General features: G+C 42.5%; 1 protein-coding gene across 1 annotated transcript in view; it reads left to right on the top strand.

Moving 5' to 3' along the window:
* Positions 1 to 23,217, top strand: part of LOC126412791 (proteasome maturation protein) — a 32,575-nt gene extending 9,358 nt beyond the window's left edge. The window contains exons 3-4 of the mRNA XM_050082566.1: positions 22,714 to 22,774; positions 22,867 to 23,217. Of these exons, the coding sequence (XP_049938523.1) occupies positions 22,714 to 22,774; positions 22,867 to 23,127 (322 nt within the window). The 3' untranslated portion in view covers positions 23,128 to 23,217. The remainder of the gene's footprint in view (positions 1 to 22,713; positions 22,775 to 22,866) is intronic.
* The last annotated feature ends 494 nt before the right edge of the window (positions 23,218 to 23,711 follow it).

The raw sequence follows: 23,711 nt of genomic DNA, 5'->3' as shown, positions 1-23,711 counted from the left end.
TATGAAATTTGTTGTTAATAATCCAACCCAGTTCAAAAGTAATAGCAGTGTGCATAACACCAGGAGAAAGGATGATCTTCACTATGCAGGGTTAAATCTGACTTTGGCACAGAAAGGGGTAAATTATGCTGCCACAAAAGTCTTTGGTCACCTACCAAACGGCATCAAAAGCCTGACAGATAGCCAACTAACATTTAAAAATAAATTAAAAGAATTTCTAGATGACAACTCCTTCTACTCATTGGCTGAATTTTTAGATATAAATTAAGGGGGGGAAAAAAACTTAAACATTAGTGTCATGCAATTTTTTGTGTAATGTAATATCTTGTACAAACATCTTTTATTAACCTGACACATTCCACATCATTACGAAGTGTCGTATTCATGATCTATGGAACAAGTATTAATCTAATCTAATCTAATCATTATAATAGAGGGAAACATTCCACGTAGGAAAAATATATCTAAAAACAAAGATGATGTGACTTACCAAATGAAAGTGCTGGCAGGTCGACAGACACACAAACAAACACAAACATACACACAAAATTCAAGCTTTCGCAACAAACTGTTGCCTCATCAGGAAAGAGGGAAGGAGAGGGAAAGACGAAAGGATGTGGGTTTTAAGGGAGCGGGTAAGGAGTCATTCCAATCCCGGGAGCGGAAAGACTTACCTTAGGGGGAAAAAAGGACGGGTATACACTTGCACACACACACATATCCATCCACACATATACAGACACAAGCAGACATATTTAAAGACCAATATTATTAAATATGTCTGCTTGTGTCTGTATATGTGTGGATGGATATGTGTGTGTGTGCAAGTGTATACCCGTCCTTTTTTCCCCCTAAGGTAAGTTTTTCCGCTCCCGGAATTGGAATGACTCCTTACCCTCTCCCTTAAAACCCACATCCTTTCATCTTTCCCTCTCCTTCCCTCTTTCCTGATGAGGCAACAGTTTGTTGCGAAAGCTTGAATTTTGTGTGTATGTTTGTGTTTGTTTGTGTGTCTGTCGACCTGCCAGCACTTTCATTTGGTGAGTCACATCATCTTTGTTTTTAGATATACTAATCTAATCATTAATTAGATAATTTTTTCAGCAGGCTAATATTGAAATTGGTAACTAGAATTGACCTATATAGGTCAGTTGTATTTAGCGCTTCCAATTTTTGTTATAGTTCACTCTAGTTTTAGAGAGCAATTACAAATGTAGAAATGCATAAAACACCTGCAAAAATATTTTACATATGAATCATGGAGAGCTTGGTAACTAAACTTACCTATGTGGGTTAATTCTAGTTAGCGATTCCAATATTCCTTATTTTTTGTAGATGTTTGTTAGTTGTATAGGCTTACTGGCTTTTCTTTTAGAATTCTGTGTATCGGTTTCTCCACATTTCATGCTACTGTTTCTTTGCATTTCAGTTTCTCCCTGCCCAAAACCCCCAACTTTCCTGCACTTCTCCAGTTACATTCAATAATTAATAGTAAAATTAACACTATTTTCTAACATTATGACTTCACTAAGCACTTTGCTGTAATGCAGTTTAAAGGTTCTCTTTGCCTTTCTACTCTTATAAATTACAAAAATACTTCTTATCAGATATTAAAATTTGTTTTTAATTTTTGTTCTTGATTATTTTCATTATGTTCAGTTCGTTTAGATACAATTCATGACCAAGTAATAACTGAGTGAAATATGATGGTAATTTTATAGTATGTTACATTCATTTGTTTACGGGTATGATACATTGCCTTCATAGATTGCCTATACGTAGCATCTTTGCTTTAGGTATGACGTCATTGCTCATAGCTGATGAGTAGAATTGGACACTAGGATTTATCCCAGAAGTATTTGGTTTACCCAACAGATTTTTGTTCATGTGGACACCAAGAAATTTAATGTTGTCTATCCCTGCTGATCTAATGTCACAAATATTGTTTATTTCAGGCTCATAAATGTTAGTAGCTGGGATGTACTGATGTTGGTGTTTAGACCCTGGTGTAGAAAATACGTGGTTACTTTCATCACACCCTTAGCTGCAGCTGAGTGTAAAGTCTCAAAGTAGTTTTCATAAAATAAGTGGGCAATGTCATCAACATAGGTCACTAGATGTAAGTGGAAGGGTTATGTCATGTCATTGACATAAGCCAAGAAGAGAAAGGGACCAAGCATTGATCCCTACAGTATCTCTAGAAGGCTTTAAATTCTGTTACCTTATTATCTATTTTACATGAAAGTTTAGCACAATGTTTGTGATTTGTCAAGTATGTGATCAGTAATTTGACAGATGATTCCTTGATGTTGTAAGCCTTCAATTTATTAATGAGCAGCCTATGGTTGACTGAGCCAAAGGCTTTGAAAAGATCTGGGAATATGCCTGCTATCTTCATACCTTGCTCTAGGAGGCTGTACACTTTATGGAGAAATTCATCGACTCCAGTAGTTGTGCACCGATCTTTCCTAAAGCCATACTGTGTTTCTGTTAACGATTTGTTATGTGTAAAGTAAGCCGATAGCTGGGAAACGATAACCATTTCAAAAACCTTACTAAAGGTTGGGATCAGTGATTTTGGGCAGTAGTTTGAAACCTCTTTTGTATTCCCCTTCTTATGCACTGTTTAACAATGCTTATTTTTTAGACTAGTAGGGTAAGTGCTTTCTTTAATACTAAAGTTTATAAGGTACATTAGTGGTGTAAATATTTTTATGTATGTTTTAACTACAAGACTTATACCATCCCATCCAGTTGAGTATTTGTTTTTTAATGTTAGGATTATCGTGTTCATATGATTTTCTTTAGTCTCACCAAATTCAAAACTCACTACTTGAAGGGTATGATATGGTATCTCTCAGTACACTTCTAAAGTGTGTGTTGGATTTCCCATTAGTGATATGAAATGTTGGGTCAACGGAAGCGTCCAATTCCACCCGTCTGCTTTGGCCCATGACGTAAGGGTGTTGTGGTGTGTGACGTCATTACAACACGGAGTTTGAGTTGGTTATGTTTGTAGATGTCGACTTGTTGTGTTTGATGGCGTCCTCTGTGTGTGTATGTGTGTGTGATGGCCGGCCGAACTTTGTTGGCGGTAAGTAATTTTTTTATTTTATTTTTTGGTAAGTAATTTTTTTATTTTATTTTTTTTTTTTTTCCGGTCTGTTTTTCTCGAGTTGTAATTTATTGTGTGTTGAATGTGTTTTAATTTACATAGGGATGTTTGAGTTTTTAATTTTTGAGGCGTTGTGGTTTTGGTTTTTGTAGTTGTAAGTGTTGGTTTTTTCGTACCAGTAGTTATAGTTGACCTATACTTGACCTATACAGGTCAAGGGAAATGCCCAGTTCCAATTTTCATATTTTTATATGTAGGTATAGGCGTTTTGGTAAGTTACTATCAGCTGTGTCAAGGGAAATGTCTGATTCCAATTTCTATAGTTTTTGCTGTAGGCATTGGTGTTTCGGTATCGTTGGGTGCCATTGAGATATATATGTCAAGGGATTCCTGTAGATTTTGAAATTTTTTATTTTTTTAAAATTTTTTTAATTTTCAATTTTATTTATTTTTTTTTGCCGTCTTGCGTATTTTAGGATTGTGATGTGTGTGTTTTTTCTGTTATATTTAGCTTTTCTCCTCACTAAAACCCCCAATTTCCTGCGGTTGTCCCATTAGTTTGATTGTATTTTTGGAGGGAGATGTTATTGTCTTATTTATACGTATTTTAGTGTTTGTTGCTATGTGTATGTAGAGATATCATAGGCACCATATTGGAGACACTTAGAATAGCCATTTCCGCCAAGTTGATGATGTCATAGGTCAAAGCAGAGGGGTGGAATCGTACACTTCCATATTCCCGAAATGATTATTAAAAAGGTTACATAATGCTTTTGGTTCTTTTTTTATATTACCATCCTGTAAACATGAGGGTTTGCTGTCCCTAGTTGTGGAGATTTTTCCATACGTAATTGATCAGTTTCCAGGAGGCTTTGCTGACATTTGTAAACTGTGAGATTTCATTACAGTGGACCTGTTTTCTAAGGTTTGAAAGTTCTGCTGTAAAGGTTTTCTTAGCTGCGTTAAATCTTTGTGTGAAAATATGCAATCTTGTTGATTTGTACAGACATCTATGTCATGAATATTTTACATGAGTTTAAAAAGGCTGGCTGGAAGTCTGAGTTTATTTTTTCCACCTTAGCCCTGTCTACACTTCTTTAATGGGACAACAGGAATCAGTGTTTCAATAGGATGTTACAAACATGGTTGGACATGTAAATGTTTATAAACTTCATGCTTGTTGACTCAGTGGAAACGTACTATTTTGTCATTTTAATAGTGGAATGCTACTGCAGTGCAAAAATTGTAGTTAGAATTCAGTCATTGTACAAAATAATAGGGTAAAATATAGCATGTATTAACATGTCGCCTGTAGTTAAGCCATGAGGTCCCATTGGCCATAATGTGCATTACTCTCATTTTGTAGAACAGAAGAGACACCTTGAGTTTTCCTGTCAGTTTCTCATATTCTTCGCCCAGCATCATATGACACTTCTTATTTTCATAAGAATATCATTGTGCAATGAGATTGGTAACATACGTTTTATGCTTTCTACTGCCCGCATCCAAAGAACTTTGATGAAATATTTGTACACACACACACACACACACACACACACACACACACACACACACACACAAACACAATCAGTAGGACTGTTTATATATTCCCTTGCCAAATAATTAAAAACTGTCAGATACTCCCCTGTCCATTGTTTATAATGTTTCAGAAACCAGGTTTTTTCCTTGGAATCCAAAACTTCTGAGTTGTACGTTTTTGTTTGGAAAGATAATGTCATTTTTAGTAGCTACTTTTAAAAGAAAACATAATTCTAAGTAATTTTAGATGCATCTTGTGTGCATTATTGGGGCATAAAAATTTATTTGGATATCCGTAGTTATCTTTTGTGGTTTGGTCCTTGTTTGTAAAATGAAATTTTTTAAATTGCTGGGATGTGAAAAAGTAATTTGTTGTTTTTATGTGGTTTTCTGGGAGCTTTTTAAAATTACATTGTTTTCTGTTGAGCAACTTTAATAGAACTCAACAAGTTAATTGCATTTGCGTACTAACTTCAGTTCCACCATTAGCATTTCAGGAGAGGAGATGCACCCATTCATATGTCTACATTCCAGAGAAGTATGTAAAATTTCCAATTTCTTTCCAACTGCTTCTTTTGACATTCTAAAAGCAGCATTCCTTGAGTTGTCCTGTCAGTTTCTCACACACTTCACGGCAATTACCAAATTTAAATCAGTCTTCCAATACAGGACTCGTCCAACATCTGACACTGCCCCCCAGAGGGCTCACGGTTCATTCATGAGTTTGTGTGTGGTGAACATGGGGCCTTGAGTTATTGCAGCCCATTCTTCCTTCCCTGGCTTCATTTCCTTCACCCTGCCCTCCCTCCCTGTCTTCACTTCCTCCCTGTCCTTGCTCCCTCCCTGTTGCCCTCTCCTTCCTCTCTCTTGGTGTTCTGATTTATATCAATCTCGTTATCCATATCCACCTGGTTCGCTGTATTGCTTGCAATTTTGTTACTTCTGCCCATTCTTTCATCCTGTTTGCAGTTATGTTTGACCTCCATTCATATTTTTGTTTGTTTGTTTGTAGTGTGAACCATTTGGGGAAGAACTCCCTCCCTAGCATCTACGGTATGGATTCCTCTCCCTCCTTCCTTCCTCTCTCCCTTCCCCTGTAGCCCCTGTAGCCCAGCAAGTGCAGCCAGTCCGTGTGGTGGGGCTGTTGTGTACCCATCTGGCTGAGCCCCCAGACAACACAGGGATCACACTACTGACACTGAACTGATCCCTCCTTATGTATGCCAAGGAGCGGTTGCTTGTCTTCTCTGAGCACCGGTATCCCCGGCAACAGCTGACATGCCAGGTGGCCCTTACTGTGGCTGGGTGGCATCCTTGGGGAGAGCCCCTGATCGGAGTGGGTGCTATCAGGATGGATGCTTGGCGCATGAAGCTTATCAAACTGCAAGAATCTGGCCATTCTCAAGTGGCCATATCTTTTAATGGTGAAGGATCATTGAATAGTGCTTCATATGACCCAGCAGCCTTCCCTTCCCTGGTTACACCATGGGAGGAAGGCCAGGCTCACTATCTTAGGATGAAACAGTTTCCCCACTGCCTTACCTGTACTACGACAGATGGGGACACATTCATGCCACAAAGCCATTTTTTGTGTGGAGAATATTGAGGACAAGTTTGGTGAAGTGAAGTGTAGTCTCGTAGTAAGATGCATTGGGCCCCCTGTTGATCAAAGCTTGTTCTGCCACCCCATCTGCAGCTCTTTGTGCTTGTCATCATCATGGAAATGTCCCAGTGTCTATTACCCCTCACCAGTCTCTCAATATGGTCCAGGGAGTGATTTTTCATAGGGACCTCATCCTGCAGAATGACGAGGAACTCTGGGCTTACCTGGAGTGACACGGCGTTAATTTTGTTCGACGTGTACAGAAGGGTCACCAAGGCAATTGCATAGATACTGGCACGTTCATTCTGGCTTTCGAGGGGTATACCCTCCCAGAGAAGGTCAAGGTTATGTGCTACAGATGTGATGTGAAGCCGTACATCCCACCACCCATGAGATGCTTTCAGTGCTTGTGTTTTGGGCATACGTCTTCCCACTGAATGACAGACGCTCTGTGTGGTGACTGGACACCCGCTCCACGAGGGATGCCCCTGTATTCTGCCATCTGTATGTGTCAATTGTCATGACCGCCACTCCCATCGCTCACCGGCTTACAAGAGAGGAAAGAAGATCCAAGAGTACATGTCCCTGGATCGCTTGTCTTATGCTGAGGCTCACCAAAAGTATGGGAGACTCCATCCAATGTCACTATTTTCAAGTTTTGCATCTGTTACATCCTTTCCTCCTCTTACCTCTTCTGTACCCCAGCCCTGTCCCCCTCACCGCTCCCCCTCCCCTGCAGATCCCGCGACATCCCTTCCGGGAGCCACTCCCTCTCCCCGGTTGAAGAAGTGCCCCCGTTCTTTGGCACCTGCTGGTGGTTGATCTCCCCGGTGCCCCCAGAGGTGGTATCTCCCCTCTCGCAACCTGAGTCTGACATCTTATTTGTGGATATCACCCCATCCTTGTCGGTGATGATCACTGACTGAGTGACATGACCTCCTCCTCAGCTTCTTTATGTCTAAACCGGTCCCTTGCCACATGATCATCCAGTGGAATGGCAACGGATATTATCACCACCTATTGGAAATATGTTGTTTTGTCTCCTCCTATTCTGTGTTCTGTTTTGCTCTGAGAGAAACGGACCTCCACAATGACAACTCTCCAACATTTTATGGTTATCAGGCATTCTGTTGGAACCATGCCAGCCCCAGGGTAGCAACTGGTAAGGTCTGCACTTTGGTTTGATCCAATGTTATTAGTGACTGGAGCCCCCTAGATACCAACTGGGAAGCAATAGTGCCTAGAGTGCAAAAACTCTGGCAATCACCATTTGGAATGTCTACCTCCCTCCAGGTAGGTCACTTCCTTATGTTGAACAGTCTACCTTAATCCAGCAACTCCCACCCCCATTTTTCATCCTTGGGGACTTCAGTGCCTACCACCCACTGTGGGGGGAGTGCCACTTCAATGGGTAGGGGTCTCCTAACTGACCAACTTACTATAGACCTCGATTTGTCTCTCCTCAGTAGTAGTTCCGGTACCCACTCCAGTGCCGCTCAATGCACCTTTACTGCTATCGATCTTACGATCACCTCCCCTGCTCTCCTGGCTCCCCTTCATTGGTCATCCGATGATGACCTTTGTGACAGTGACCACTTTCTGGTGATTTTATTGTTTCCCTGCTGCCGACAGGCAGACAGCCCCCCACATTGGGCATTCCACAGGGCCAATTGGCCATTATATACGTCTGCTGTGCACTTTGACTCCTCAATCTCGAATTCGATTGATGCGGTTGTGCAAGGTGTTTGTGCCACTATTCTTCATGCTGCTGGCGCTGCTGTCCCCCTTTCCACAGGTCCCCCTTGTTGTCGATCGGTACCGTGGTGGATTGCTGACGGGCGCTGCAGCGACTTAAACGCCATCCTTCAGAGACCAACCTCCTTGCCTTTAATCATACTTTATTAAGAATAGTAAGTAGGAATGCTGGGGATGCTAAGTTTTCTCTCAGGGAACGTATGCCTCTTCATCACAGGTTTGGTCCAAGCTCTGTAGCCTTCTGGGCTGCCAGCAACATGCAACTGTCCAGGGTCTTAACCTCCAAAGTACTCTGTGCACTGATCTGATGGTCCTCCCAGAACACCTCGCAACACACTTTGTGAAGGCATCAGTGTCCTCTTCCTATCCTTCTATGCCGAGTTGAACAGCCCACCCTCTGTTTCACACCTTGCACCACATGGAACCCTGTAATGAACTCTTCACTGAGTGGAAATTCTTGCAGGCTCTTACGTCTTCACGAGACATATACCTAGGCCCGGATTCCATCCACAACCAGATGATCCAACACCTCGACATTCCCCAGAGGCAGTATCTCCTCAGGGTATTCAACCGCATTTGGCTCAAGAGTGCGTTTCTGTCACAATGTTGAGACAGTATAGCTATCCCCATCCTTGAGCCCGGGAAGAACCCAACATCTTGCGATAGCTACTGCCCGATTAGCCTGATGAATGTACTTTGTAAACTGTTCAAGAGGATGCATAGCTTCAGATCATGTTGGGTACTCGAATCTCCATGTGTCTTCCGGGCAGAACGCCCCCTGCGGTTTCGGGGGTCAGAATAGGCCCGAGGTATTCTTGCCTGTCATAAGAGGTGACCAAAAGGCTACAAATACTCAGTCGGTGGCAGCAGGTGACCCTGAGGTGCCCTGCCTCCTTGCATGCTTCACACCTTCCCAGCCTCACGATAACGTCATCCTCCTGTGGAATTTCTGCAGTTTTTTCCACCACCTGGCTGAGCTACAGCAACTGTTAAGCTTTACACCTGCTTTCTGCATTGCCCTTCAGGAAACCTGCTTCCCGGAAATGCGGACCCCTGCCCTCTGCAGCTATAGGGATATATTACAAGAACCGTAGTGACTATAATAGTGTGTCAGGTGGAGTTCGTGTGTATTTCCTGAACACAGTATGCATTGAACCTGTGCCCCTTCAAACCCCTCTTGAAGCTTGGCTGTGGCTGCCTGCAATGTATATCTTCCTCCAGTTGGTCTGGTACCCCTGAACACATTGGCTGCATTGATTTATCAACTCCCTAAACCTTTCCTACTTTTAGGAGATTTTAACACTCATAACTGCTTGTGAGATGGCACCGTGCTTACTGGCCGAGGCAGAGATGTCGAAACCTTACTTTCTCAGTTCGAGCTTTGCCTCTTAAATACAGGTGCCCCCACACATTTCACTGTGGCACGTGGCACATACTCGGCCATTGATCTCTTGGTTTGCAGTCCTGGTCTTCTCCCATCTATCCATTGGAGAGCACATGATGACTTGTGTGGTAGTGACCACCTCCCCATCTTCCTGTCACTGCCTCGGCGTCAGGCCCACGGATGCCTGCCCAGATGGGCTTTAAGCAAGGCAGAATGGGACGCTTTCACCTCTGCTGTCACCGTTGAAGCTCCCCCACATGGTAACATCGATGTGGTGGTTGAGCAGGTAACTACAATGATCGTTTCTGAGGCAGAAAATATGATCCCTCGTTCTTTAGGGTGCCCCTGGCGAAAGACAGTCCCTTTTTTTTGCCGGAAGTCGCTGAGACAATTACGAAGTGTTGGTGAGCTCTACAGCGGCATAAGAGGCAACCTTCCCTGGAGCACCTCATAGCCTTTAAGCGGCTTCGTGCCATCGTTCGCCAGATTATCAAAAGGTGGGAACAGGAATGTTTGGAGAGAGTAGCCTTGACCATTGGGTGCCATATGTCACCTTCCCAAGTCTGGGCAGAGATCAAACGAGATTTTGGTACCAGATCCCAACAGGTGTTCCCTGTGTTAACATAAATGGCGTGTTACGTATCACCGCAAATGCGATTGTTGAGCACTATGCTCGCGCCTCTGCATTGGAGAATTACCTCCCAGCCTTTCGCACTCTCAAACAGCAAATGGAAGGGAAAGTCCTCTCGTTCACTACACGCCACAGTGAATCCCATAACGCCCCATTTACAGAGTGGGAGCTCCTCAGTGCCCGTGTACATTGCCCTGACACAGCTCCTAGGCAGATCAGATCCACAGTCAGATGATTAAACGTCTCTTGTCTGACTACAAGCGACATCTCCTTGAGATCTTCAACCGTATCTGGTGCGATGGCATCTTTCCATCGCACTGGTGGGAGAACACCATCATACCAGTGCTCAAACCATCCAAAAACCTGCTTGATGTGGATAGCTGTCGGCCCATCAGCCTCACCAACATTCTTTGCAAGCTGCTGGACTGTATGGTGTGTTGGCAGTTGCGTTGGGTCCTGGAATTAAGTGGCCTACTGGCTCTGTGCCAGGGCAGTTTCCGCCTGGGTTTCTCTGCCACTGATAATCATGTGTCCCTGGAGTCTACCATCCGAACGGCCTTTTCCAGATGCCAACACCTTGTTGCCATCTTTTTTTATTTACGAAAAGCGCATGACACCATCAGGCGACATCATATCCTTGCCACATTATACGAGAGGTCTCGGAGGCCTGCTGCCGATTTTTATCCAGAATTTCCTGTCACTTCGTACTCTCCATGTCCAAGTTGGTCCCTCCCATAGTCCCCCCCCCCTCTACCCCCCTCCCATATCCAGGAGAATGAGTTCCCACAGGGCTCTGTATTGAGTGTATCTTTATCTGTAGTGGCTATTAATGGTCTAGCAGCAGCTGTAGGGCCATCCGTCTCACCCTCTCTGTATGCAGGCGACTTCTGAATTTCGTACTGCTCCACCAGTACAGGTGTTGCTGAGCGGCGCCTACAGGGAGCCATCCACAAGGCGCAGTGATGGGCTGTAGCCCACGGCTTCCAGTTTTTGGCTGCAGAGTCATTTGTTATGCAGTTCTGTCGGCGTCGTACTGTTCATCCGGAACCAGAACTTTACCTTACTGACAATCCCCTCACTGTAGTGGAGACATATCGATTTTTTGGACTGGTTTTCGATGCCCGGTTGACTTTGCTTCCTCATCTTCGTCAGCTTAAGCTTTGCTACCTGACAGCACCAACTGAGGTGCAGATCGTTCTACGCTGCTGCAGCTCTACAGAGCCCTTGTTCAATCCCGTCTTGACTATGGGAGTCTGGTTTATGGTTCAGCAGCACCTTCAGTGTTGCGTTAACTCAACCAGTGCACCACTGTGGCGTTCGACTTGTGATGGGAGCTTTTAGGATGAGTCTGGTGGCCAGCGTCCTGGCAGAGGCTGGAGTCCCTCCATTGCAGGTCAGGGGTGCGCAACTGCTTGCCAGTTATGTCACACACGTCCGTAATTCTCCTGCGCATCCAAATTACTGTCTTGTTTTCCCACCCACGGCGATTCATCTCCCGATTGGGAGCCCAGGTCAGTTCGTGTCCGATCCCTTGTATTTTAACTGGAATCCTTGCCTTTACCACCTATACTAGTGACCCATTCACGTACACTTCCATGGTGTACACCTAGGCCACGGCTTCGCCTGGACCTTCCACATGGCCCAAAGGATTCAGTTCACCCCGCGGCTCTCCACTATCACTTCCTCTAGGTTCTTGACATGTACTGAGGCCACAAAGAAGTTTACACTGATGGCTGGATGGCTGATGGTCATGTTGGCTTCACGTATGTCCATGGAGGACATATTGAACAGCATTCTTTGCCCAATGACTGCAGTGTTTTCACTGCAGAGCTGGTGGCTATATCTCATGCTATTGAGCACATCCGTTCATGCCCTGGGGAGTCGTTTCTTCAAGCTATCGGCCAGTACTACCCTCGTCATCCTTTGGTAGTGACCATCCAGGAGTCCATCTATGCCCTAGAATGGTCCGGTCGTTCAGTGGTGTTTGTGTGGACCCCAGGACACGTAGGAATCCCAGGCATGAACTTGCTGACAGGCTGGCTAAACAGACTACATGGAAACCGCTTATTTAGTTTGGCATTCCAATAACTAACCTGCATTCATTTGTACACCACTAGGTTTTTTGGCTTTGGAGGCAGAATGGCATGGTCTCATTATGAACAACAAGCTGTGTGCCATTGAGGAGACTATGAATGTGTAGCAGTCCTCTATGTTGGCCTCTCGCATGGACTCTGTGATTCTCTGCTGGCTCCACATTGGCCACACTTGGGCGACCCGCAGCTACCTCCTGCACCGTGAAGAGCTGCCTCAGTGTCGATGCGGCGCCCAGTTGTCAGTGGCCCATTTTCTCGTGTACTGTCCCACTTTAACTGCCGTGCGACGAAATCTTGGTTACCGGACTCATTGTCGCTAATTTTATCTGACAACACCACCTTGGCTGATTTAATTTTACACTTTATTCGTGAGGGTGGATTTTATCATTTGATCTAAGTTTTAGCGCATGTCCTTTGTCACTCTGCGTCCTCCACCCTAGTCTTTTAGCGTGGAGGTTTTAACGTGTTGCAGAGTGGCTGACTTCTCTTTTTTATTCTCATGGTCAGCCAGCCATGGTAATCTGTTTTGTTGTTTTAATCTCTTCTATCTGTTTCTTGCGTTTCTGTAGTTTTCTTGTCCCCTTTTGTCCATTTAAGTGTTTGTTGCTCTTCCGTCATTCTTGTGGTTTTTACTTTCTCTCCATTTTGTGTTGTAAGTCTCGCTTGTTTTATTCTCGCCCTTGTGGCATTGTTTTATTCGGAACAAGGGACTGATGACGTGGCAGTTTGGTCCCTTCCTCACCAACCAACCAACCAATCCGGGCAGAACAATCTCCAACTGACCATTTATTCAGATTGGAGACAGCCATCTGACAGGCTTTTACTAACTGCCAGCATGTTGTCGCAGTCTTCTTTGACCTACATAAGGCATATGACATGGCTTGGCGCCATCACATTTTAGTTACCCTCCATGACGGAGGCTTCTGTGACCCCCTTCTGATTTTTATTTGTGAGTTTTTCTCTCACCGGCTCTTCCAGTTTCAAGTTGGCACTTAACTCAGCGCCCCTCGGATTCAGGAGAATGATATCGCACAGGGTTTTGTGCTAAGTGTCACACCCTTCCTCATAGCCATCAGTGGGCTTGTTTGTAACCTCTGTTGGGCCTGTGATTACTCTGATGATGTACGTCGACGATTTGGTGCAGCTCCCACGCAGTAGCATCTGCTGAGTGCCGGCTCCAAGGCACCATCTGACAGGCGTCTGCGTGGGCCACCTCCCATGACTTCCAGTTTTCTCCCTCCAAAATGCAGGTTATGTATTTTTGTCATGAACCACAGTGCGCCCCTGTCCGGAACTTTATTTAGATGACCTGTTCCTTGATGTAGTAGCATAGTCCCATTTTTTTCGGATTAATTTTTGATAAAAAGCTGACATGGCTTCCCCATATTCACCACCTAAAGACTACATGCACGCGGAAGGTTAATGCTCTCTGCCTCCTGGCCCTCACATCTTGGGGTGCAGACAGTACCTCTTTTTTCCATGTGTAGTATGCTCTGGTCTTGTCCAGACTAGATTATGGTAGTCAGGTTGTAACACTACGCTCGGGCGTACGATACTCTTTAAAACCTGTACTATGGTAAGTTGACAGGCTTCACCTTAAGAGAAAAGATTTTTGTATAGATTTTGACCGCGTGTACCTGAATGGAGGCAAATCAGATGTATACCCACTCAGTAATAACAATGATACGTCAAGCAAGTACGAAATGAAACTACACGTCAGGACGGACAAGAAACAACACAGAAGATGCTACCAAATTGTTAATAATACGGTCGCCAGCCTAATTAGACATTAACTAAGTTTCTTCCCTGTACAAGTGATGTACGTTCGTGCCAAACAACACGTAATAATACTGCATAATATGGTAAATTTTAGAACCAGAAAATCTACTGAACTGATAATTTCCCTTTTCCGTACCAATATGTATAAACCATAAATACATAACATTACACTATAATGTTTGTTGTGGACTGGCAAGACAGCCAATCCACAGTGACGGGTAAACGAAAGGCACGCGCTTAAACTCACGCAGGCTTGCGTGAGGTCTGAAACAGGATACGTAATGAATGCTATAAAGAAAAGTACGTAGCTGCTGGAATACTTAACTTTAATCCACAATTGGTGAACATTGGTCTTGTTACTGTACATGCTTCATTAGATACATAGCAAAGGATAATTGGTGCCTTGCTAGGTCGTAGCAATTGACGTAGCTGAAGGCTATGCTAACTATCGTCTCGGCAATTGAGAGCGTAATTCTCAGTGAACCTTTCCTAGCAAAGTCGGCTGCACAACTGGGGTGAGTGCTAGTAAGTCTCTCTAGACCTGCCGTGTGGCGGCGCTCGGTCTGCAATTACTGACAGTGGCGACACGCGGGTCCAATGTTTAATACAAACTTCGTACTGTCTATTGATCTGATTAAAATCAGGCATAGGTTACCGTAGAAATAGCACTTTCGAAACACACATACAATGTCAATTTTGAAAAAGGTAAAACACTGATAAATTTTGGTTTTATATTGACTTTAACTTTGCTGGTCAAATCAGTTCAGTACACTTCAGAATTCAAATGTATAGAAAAGAAAAAGGGGGGGGGGGGGGGGCCTGAAACTGTTATGATCACTGTATTGAAAATTTTGATTATTGAAATCATTAAGCACTCAAGATTTCCGATATATGAGTTACTACTCTTTTTGTCTTATTTCCTGCTCATTTAACTACCATTATTTTTGTCTCAGATTAATTAAATTTCATTACTAAACCAATTTCAACATTATCTTCCAACTTTGTCAGACCTTTGTTATTTACCGATATATTCATTAACAACAAAGTTCTTTAAACATCATTCTAACATAGATAGGTCTGCAGGTAATTATTATTAACATAAACTTTAAATCTTCATTTCGGGACACTCGGATTGCACAACATGTGGAAAGGACCCTGTCTAGGTTAGTTGTGAGGATAATTAACTGATAGGACAGTTCTGATAAAATTTAAGTTGTTATTGAGCAGTATGGAACAAAAGTAACACTGGTCCACACGAATACAGTACTAAAAGTTTCAACCTGTTTGTATCGCTGCAGCGGTCGGCAGGCGGCGAGATGGCGAGGCACAGAGCTCACATACAATCACAGCAATGACTCTTGATGTATCGGCACTTTGCTTCTTCTTAGCGTCGCCATACTTTTCCATTTAGTGCCTATGGAATATTGCCATGCTGTATAGGCGTCGGAAACGGCACATCCGAGGCTCAACAAAATCACGTTTTCCAGGAGAGCCTCCTCGATCCAGAACATGTTTCTCAGACCGATGCCCAACTCCGACTACTACTGCTGAGCCCGTTATGCCGTACAGCGCCCGTGTGCATCTTCCCGCGCTCGCCTGCCATCTACCTTTTACCGCTCCCCTACAGACAGGGTATTCACCCGAGGTTTTGCATTCTACATATCCTAATACATTGCCTACGTATGGACCAGGCGCACAATTACAACTCTAACATCTTACAACAGTTTCAACATTTCTTACATTTCAATTTTGTTATAATATTGCTTGCAATTTGACATAAACATTAATATTCACATCGAAAATTGTTTACAGTTTCTGTAACATAATGACATGAAAAGAAAAGAAATGAAATCAGAACATCGATTACACTAATTTATCGAAAATTAGAAGAAAAATTTATTATATGTACAATAGTATAGCGTTGGTATTGTTACAAGGTTTATGGCTCAGCGGCTCCTTCCACTTTGGAACTATTTCACCCTGTTCACCATTGTGGGGTGCATCTGGCTATTGCACTATTCCCTGTGACAGTCTCCTCACAGAAGCGGGGATTCTTCTTCTATGAATATGATGGAGCAATCGCCATTTGCCAATTCCCTGACCATCCCGTGTATCCTCTTTGCAAACGAGGGATATCACCCTGCTGACGACTGGCCATGGGTGGGATTGCGAGTTGGTGTGCGTCTCACTTCCCCGTCAGGATTTTCATCTCCACTCACTGGAATCCACCCCACGTATTTCCTCCCATTACCCTCCTGTGGTGGTGCCTAGACCACGGATTAGGACTGACCTATTCCAGAATACTAAGGTCCCTCACCCCTATGATTTTCCAGCATCTTCTACGTGCCAACCTTGCAGAGTTCCAGGGTGCCACCATCTTGTACATTGATGGTTCTAATACAATTGATAAGGTAGGATACGCTTTGACATCTCCTGGTTTAGAACACCATTTATTGCCATGATCTTGTAGTGTGTTCACAGCAGCAGTTCTAACCGTTCGTGGAGTCCTCCATTTTGTTTCTAAGGCCTCCCTCCATAGTGTTTTAATTTGTTTACATTCAATGAGCAGCCTGAAGGCTATCGACTGATGTTACTCTCATCACCCTTTGGTCTTTGCTATCCACCCATCTCTCTGCCCTTGGCCACCTGCTCAGCTGTCTTTCTATGGGTCTTAAATCATGTGGTCATCCCAGGGAATTGGCTAGAGTACGTCAGTGAAATGTTTGTTGTGTGGGGCTGTGCTAGGAAACATTTTGGCGATTTCATAAGACATCTGAACAGTATTCAAAGCAACATTAAATTTACTATGGAGGTAGAAAAGGACCAAAAGCTACACTTTCTAAATGTGCTGATTACAAGAAATGATGAGAATCTAAACTACAGAGTGTATTGGTAAGCGGCATACACCTACCAATACCTGGCCAACTTTCAAATCATCTCTTGAGCCAGAAAAAAGGAATCATTAATACACCTGTAGCAGGTGCAAGATGAATTGGTAGCTGACCCACAAGACTAGGATCATCGAACACTAATCGTATTGCAGGCTGAGACAGGTGGAGAATCAGTTGTGGTGGAGCATTTGCTCTGCAAGACCAATACCATAATAAAATCACTGCCATGCACATCCTGGTGGGGAAGGCCTGCCAGAATTATTTGTTCAGGGAAGTCATTGAAATCAATGAGCATGATAAGTCTTAATAAGAATGAATAAAGCCTCAAGATGAACAGGGCCTAGAGTCACACACCTCAATGAATAGGTGGCAAGTAATGATGAAGCAGTTTTTGTTTTTGCACTCTGTGTAGCAGATAATAATGTACTCTGAAATTATTTAAATAAAAACCACACATTATCATTAATGTTTCTGGAAAGTGACATCTCAGAATACAACCTCACTGACGCGACTGGCAGAAAATCTTTTTGCAGTTTACATGAATCTGTAATTAACAGCTATTGTGTAGTTAACATTTAGGCACCTGATGGTGGCCCTATGCTTCCAAAATGTGTTGTACCAATAAGTTTAGGAAAATGAATGTAACTAAAACTGAGAAAATGTTATTTACTGGAAATGATATACAGTTGGCTCTCACTATCATCTCTGCTCATGCAACTACAAAACAGTAATCAAATAAAACGTCAAAATGAATGGCTACAACAAGATATGTTCAGTTTGCTTAGCATGAATGTGAGGAGATAATGGGAAATGTCGTGTGGCTAGAGCCTCCCATCTGGTAGACCTGTTGCAACTTCGGTGACTTGCATGTTGATGGGGATGAGATGATTTCTCTTGTACCACAACTGCAGAAAAGTGAGAAGAATGGCTGCCAGTTATACATGGAGTCCATCAGAGAGAACAAGGTTGTTCGCAGATGTTGCTGTAATTTACCGTCTAGTAAGGTCATCCGAAGACCAGTATCAGTTGCAAAGCGATTTAGAAAAGATTGCTATATGGTGTGGCAGGTGGCAGTTGACGCTAAATAACGAAAAGTGTGAGGTGATCCACATGAGTTCCAAAAGAAATCCGTTGGAATTTGATTACTTGATAAATAGTACAATTCTCAAGGCTGTCAGTTCAACTAAGTACCTGGGTGTTAAAATTACGAACAACTTCAGTTGGAAAGACCACATATATAATATTGTGGGGAAGGCGAGCCAAAGGTTGTGTTTCATTGGCAGGACACTCAGAAGATGCAAGAAGTCCATTAAAGAGACAGCTTACACTACACTCGTTCGTCCTCTGTTAGAATATTGTTGCGCGGTGTGGGATCCTTACCAGGTGGGATTGACGAAGGACATCGAAAGGGTGCAAAAAAGGGCAGCTCGTTTTGTATCATCATGTAGTAGGGGAGAGAGTGTGGCAGATATGATATGCGAGTTGGGATGGAAGTCATTAAAGCAAAGACGTTTTTCGTCGTGGCGAGATCTATTTACGAAATTTCAGTCATCAACTTTCTCTTCCGAATGCGAAAATATTTTGTTGAGCCCAACCTACATAGGTAGGAATGATCATCAAAATAAAATTAGAGATATCAGAGTTCGAACAGAAAGGTTTAGGTGTTTGTTTTTCCCGCGTGCTGTTCGGGAGTGGAATGGTAGAGAGATAGTATGATTGTGGTTCGATGAACCCTCTGCCAAGCACTTAAATGTGAATTGCAGAGTAGTCACGTAGATGTAGATAAGTGATGGACACTGAAGAAGTTGGTTAGAAAATCTATGCAGCTTATATCTGCCACTATATTTCAAAACAGACTCATCCAAAAAGAACTTATTGAATAAGCCACAGCCATAAATATATTTAAGGACAATTCCATTTTTCACCTTGGCTGTTACACAATTGTTGTAATAAATATCACTATCAGCTGATTTTAGTGCTATGCCATTTTCACATTGACTATCACATCAACCCATATAGTGCAATGTTCTGTGTGATATGAGTATTATGTTTACATACATATGCCACTGCAGCAGTAATGTTATTCTAAATTGTATATAAATGATGTCTGCTGTTTCAGACATGTCAAATTAAGACGCAACAAATATGTAATAGAGGTGAGGACAGTCAATGATTTCTTCAGGGCAGGCGCACACTAGGCCTAAACTCTTCTGGGAATCAGTGAAATGCCACGAATAACAAGAATAATGGTCAAGGTACACTCACAGTAGTGTGTGGATAAGTTGAGAATTTGAGTCTGACGAGGCATTCCTTACAGCTGTGTCTGGCTGGCTTAGTGATCAGTGCATCTGCCTAATAAGAAGGAGCCCCAGGTTCGAATCTTAGTCCAGCACATATTTTTTACTTTGCCTATTGATTTAAATCAGTGCCTGCTCACAACCAGTGTCTGTAATTTTTTTATGTCTTTACTTTAAATTATTTTTCATTTCATTTATTTTCAACAAGCTCCATCACAATATTTGTAACACTACAACCAAAATGTTGGTGAGGGAAATACCTAAAGTCTGATACCTGCCATCAGCTTTGACCTGTGACGATATGAAGATGACAGGCACCACCGTTTCACCCTTGTGCAATATGGCAACTATATCACACATTCAAGACAGTGAGAAAGGAAAACAATCCCACTATACAAAATAAATTGAGGAAGAACATGAAACCAACAAGACAACTGCAGTAATTAGGGGGTTTGGGGAAGGACAAACAAAATGATGGGTTTGGGGAAGGAGGACAAACAAAATGACATTCCTAATACAAAATATATACCCAAACAAAGACCTGCACTAAATCAAACAAGCCTACATTAAACACAAAATCCATAAAATTAGCATTGACAATTTCAGTTAACCTAAATAGATAAACTTAACTCTATGATATCAACACACAAATTAAGCTGCAAAACACTGTTAGGCTCTACCAAAAACTCCACTCGAACCTTGCAGCTCATACAGTGTTGTATACCACAAAAACTGTAAATCACTAAAAAAACTGGTATAGAAAACTCCACCACTTGACCTATATAGCAAGAATGAAATTAAACACCTCCCTGATCTACTATCAAAGAGCTAACTTGAGTGAAATATCTAGAAGCAACTCCATGGTACCCATCACTCTGAATCATTATTAACTGCAACTAGTAACAAATGCTACAAATTCAATAAAACAATCTCCATTAACATCAGTTTCTGTATACAAGAAAAATAAATATGCACAAGTGACGTCATGGTCACCATAGCAATGTTTTGACCAGGGAAATCTGCCATGTGACATCACATATCCAAGCAGGCATATGGTGCCACAATCTTCAGTATTCTTATTTGTCCATGACAGGTGGCCTTGTCCATGGACACAGCACATGCGTACAAATATTTCATCAGAGTTCTGGATGTATGCGGTAGAAAGAATCAAATGTACGTTACCAATCTCATTACACAATGATATTCTTATGAAACAGTGTCAGATGATTGATTGATTAATTGAGAGGGTTTATGGGACCAAACAGTGAGGTCATCAGTCCCACTGTTCTGAAGTTACTCACAGAAGAAAGAGGGTCCATTAAAAGTGGAGGGCTCCAGTCAGTGGAGTCAAATCATAAAATAATGAAGTTAAAACACACACAGTAGAAAGCTTAAAAGATGAAACCAAACTGGAAAAAAGGGGCGGTCTTTCTATGGGGGAGTGGTCATGATCATGGGACCCCCTACTGAGAATACATGGAGAGGTCCCATCCACAACCACCCTGCCCCTGCTCCAGGAGTAAAGCAAAATCTTATATCTGGAAATGAAAACCACTTTCACGGAGGAAACTGAGGACCAGTTCAGCCATCCGTGAAGCGTCAACTAATATTAAAATTAAGGAACCAGGAAGACTATACTTAGCACAAAGGGCCAAAAGATGGGGGACAGTTACCGAGCGAGGTGGCGCAGTGGTTAGACACTGGACTCGCTTTCAGGAGGACGACGGTTCAATCCCGCGTCCGGCCATCCTGATTTAGGTTTTCCGTGATTTCCCTAAATCACTCCAGGCAAATGCCGGGATGGTTCCTCTGAAAGGGCACGGCCGACCTCCTTCCCCATCCTTCCCTAATCCGACGAGACCGATGACATCGCTGTCTGGTCTCTTTCCCCAAACAACCCAACCCAACCCATGGGGGACAGTTCACCAGTATGTGGGATACTGTCAGTCTGGCTCCACAACCACATTATGGGGGTGGTTAATAATGCAGGAGGAAGCAATGGGCGAGCCTGGTATGAGAGGAGTGGAAGGAAAAGCACCAAACTGCAGCAGACACCTTGATTGTGCATAGTTTATTACTATGAGCAGTAACACACCAGATGTCATTCCACTTTTGGACAAAGAGAGATTTGACGTAGATCTGCAGCTGGAATCGTGAAAGGGAATGGGGTGTAAGTATACAGGCTGATCATAATTAAAGTACCAGTTTAAAAATGCTCAGAATGACATGAAATTTCAGTGGAATATTATCAAATTATGGGGAAGCATTATGGAAAAAATTTTACCACTAGGTAGTCCTTTAAGAGTCATGGCGGAAATAGGTTTGACTATAAATAACAGAGGAATAGCAGTATGATGGTTATGGTGAGAGTTGCACATTAAATCAGCCATACTGTGCCACGTGCATCACAGCACAAGTTTGGCATTCAGCAGTTGGGGCGCTGTTAACTATGTAAGCCCATCCACCATGGCAGGGTCACATCACATTGGATGGGAAACATTTGTTTTGAATTTCCTGAGGCCAAAAACTGCATAAAAAGGAACTGAAATCCATTTTTGATCATTGTGAAACTGGCGAGATGATGTGCTGTCCACTGTTGTATGCCACAAGTTGAAATTGAGAAACAGTATATTTCACAGCAGATCGGAGTGCCTCTGAGCTCATGTTCAGAATGTGTTATGCAGTGTGTGCCTTTAATTCAGCTACATTTGTAATTGGAGCACTGAACACAGCATCTTTCAGATAACTGCAGAGCTTGGAGTCACATGGGTTGAGATCAGGTGATCTGGATGGCCAGACTGAAGGAAAATTATGGCTGATAATTCTAGCTCTTGCAAAATGCCGCTGCAGTAGATGCTTCACTGGCCTTACTGTCACATCAGTAAGAAGCAGTTCCAGAACATGGGTAATTATGGGTGGATAGCAGTGCAGTGTGTGTCATAGAGATTTACACGCTGTGTTCACAGGCATATCCCAAGTTTGGGCAAATCCCTACGCAGTGCATGTGTGCACATCACCACTCAAGTGCTCCTGTAGTGTTGTGGCCACAACTGACGTCGGATCAGTTGTTTCCGTTCCCTTGTCACATTGCATTTCAAAAGAACCTGTCTTTTTGAATTTCGTAACCATTTTCTGCAGACCTTTGGTAGACATTGGGCCAGTGCTGTTTTGCATGCCATTGAATGTCTGGAACTTATACAGAGCTATTGGCACACAATCACCATTCTTGTAAAAGAGCTTTACCAATCGTGTGTGATCCCACATGAGAAAGTCATGCCAAGAGTCTTTGATACAAACTGAGTAACAACTGTGGATCCTGCAACTTTTATTTTGCATATTCTGCCTCTTACAGTGCCATTTAATGGTAACTTCTTTTTTCTCTCTGTATAATGTTTCCCACTTATTTTGTTCAAATTTGACAAGCTGTCTGCTGTGTCCTTTTATTATGTTTCCTGTCTTGGTTCATTTTTATTACCTCCATTAAGTTATTTCTGTTACATCTCTTCTTTTCTGTGGGATATGAGTATGGTGAAATATTATTCTCACGTGGTTAAAGATAATTCCTCTGTTTAGAATAAACAGCTTGAGAGATGATGAATCATAACTTTAATACTTGTCTTTTTCAGACTTGCTGCAACAAAAGAAAAATTAGTTCCTTCACATCCTTTGGAAGAATCTGAAAGTAATGTAAGTGAAAAGAAAAAAAATTACTTTCATTGAAATGCAGTGAATTGTAAAATTTTTCAAATTTAGTTATATTTTTTGTTCTCCAACTGCAGTATGCTGCCAACGAGCTCCGCATGTCGATGCAGATGATGCAGAACTTGCAAGGCCTGCAAGGGCCGCTGAAGTTTGCGATGGAGCTGCGTGCTGCACGAAGGGTGGGTCACTTGCCCTTTCTGCCCAGCTCAAATCTCATGTACGACACCCTGACGGGGCGTGACGACCGCATAGGTTTCGAAGACATACTGAACATCGAAGAGTTCCGTGAGGAGATGGCACAACCTCACCTTCTTTTGGAGAAGCTTTGGGATAAATAGTAATTGTAATGCTGTGTGTTCCCATTTTCCTGTATTTTTGGATCATAACTTGTAATTTAGACATTATAATAAAATGTTTTAAAAATCCAATGGTTGTACGCTTTTTGTTGGACGTTATAGTTAATGGCATTGTTTTAAAGCTACGTAACATTTAGAGCGAATGTCTAAACTTCACTGACTGGAGATCAGTTTTGACAGAAAATCCAGTTCATGAATTTGCTATGTTGTATAACACTGAACTTCACTCAATTTAACAAGGTTCACTATTAATTGAAATTAGCACAAGGCATGCTTGGCAACACAGCCAAATCAGCTATCAACATGAATATTGGACTTTGACCACAGATATTTATTGCACGTTGTAGATACACAGTATTTATTATTAGTGTTTCCATGTTGTGAAGATGGAGGAAAATAAGTTGAAGAAACTTATCAAATTTCAAGATATTTTTTACAAAGCCAAAAGAAACAGTCAGATGTATGTATAGTAAATGAAATAAGCAATCTACTTCTGAGGACTTAAGCCTCTGGAACACAGTATGCTGCTCACCACAGTGGCACAGGATATTATGAAAACAGCAAGT

The sequence above is a fragment of the Schistocerca serialis genome, chromosome 7, assembly GCF_023864345.2.
Source record: "Schistocerca serialis cubense isolate TAMUIC-IGC-003099 chromosome 7, iqSchSeri2.2, whole genome shotgun sequence".
NCBI classification, from domain to species: Eukaryota; Metazoa; Arthropoda; class Insecta; order Orthoptera; family Acrididae; genus Schistocerca; species Schistocerca serialis.
The sequence above is the reverse complement of the archived record's forward strand: the minus strand, read 5'-3'. Positions and strand labels throughout refer to the sequence as shown.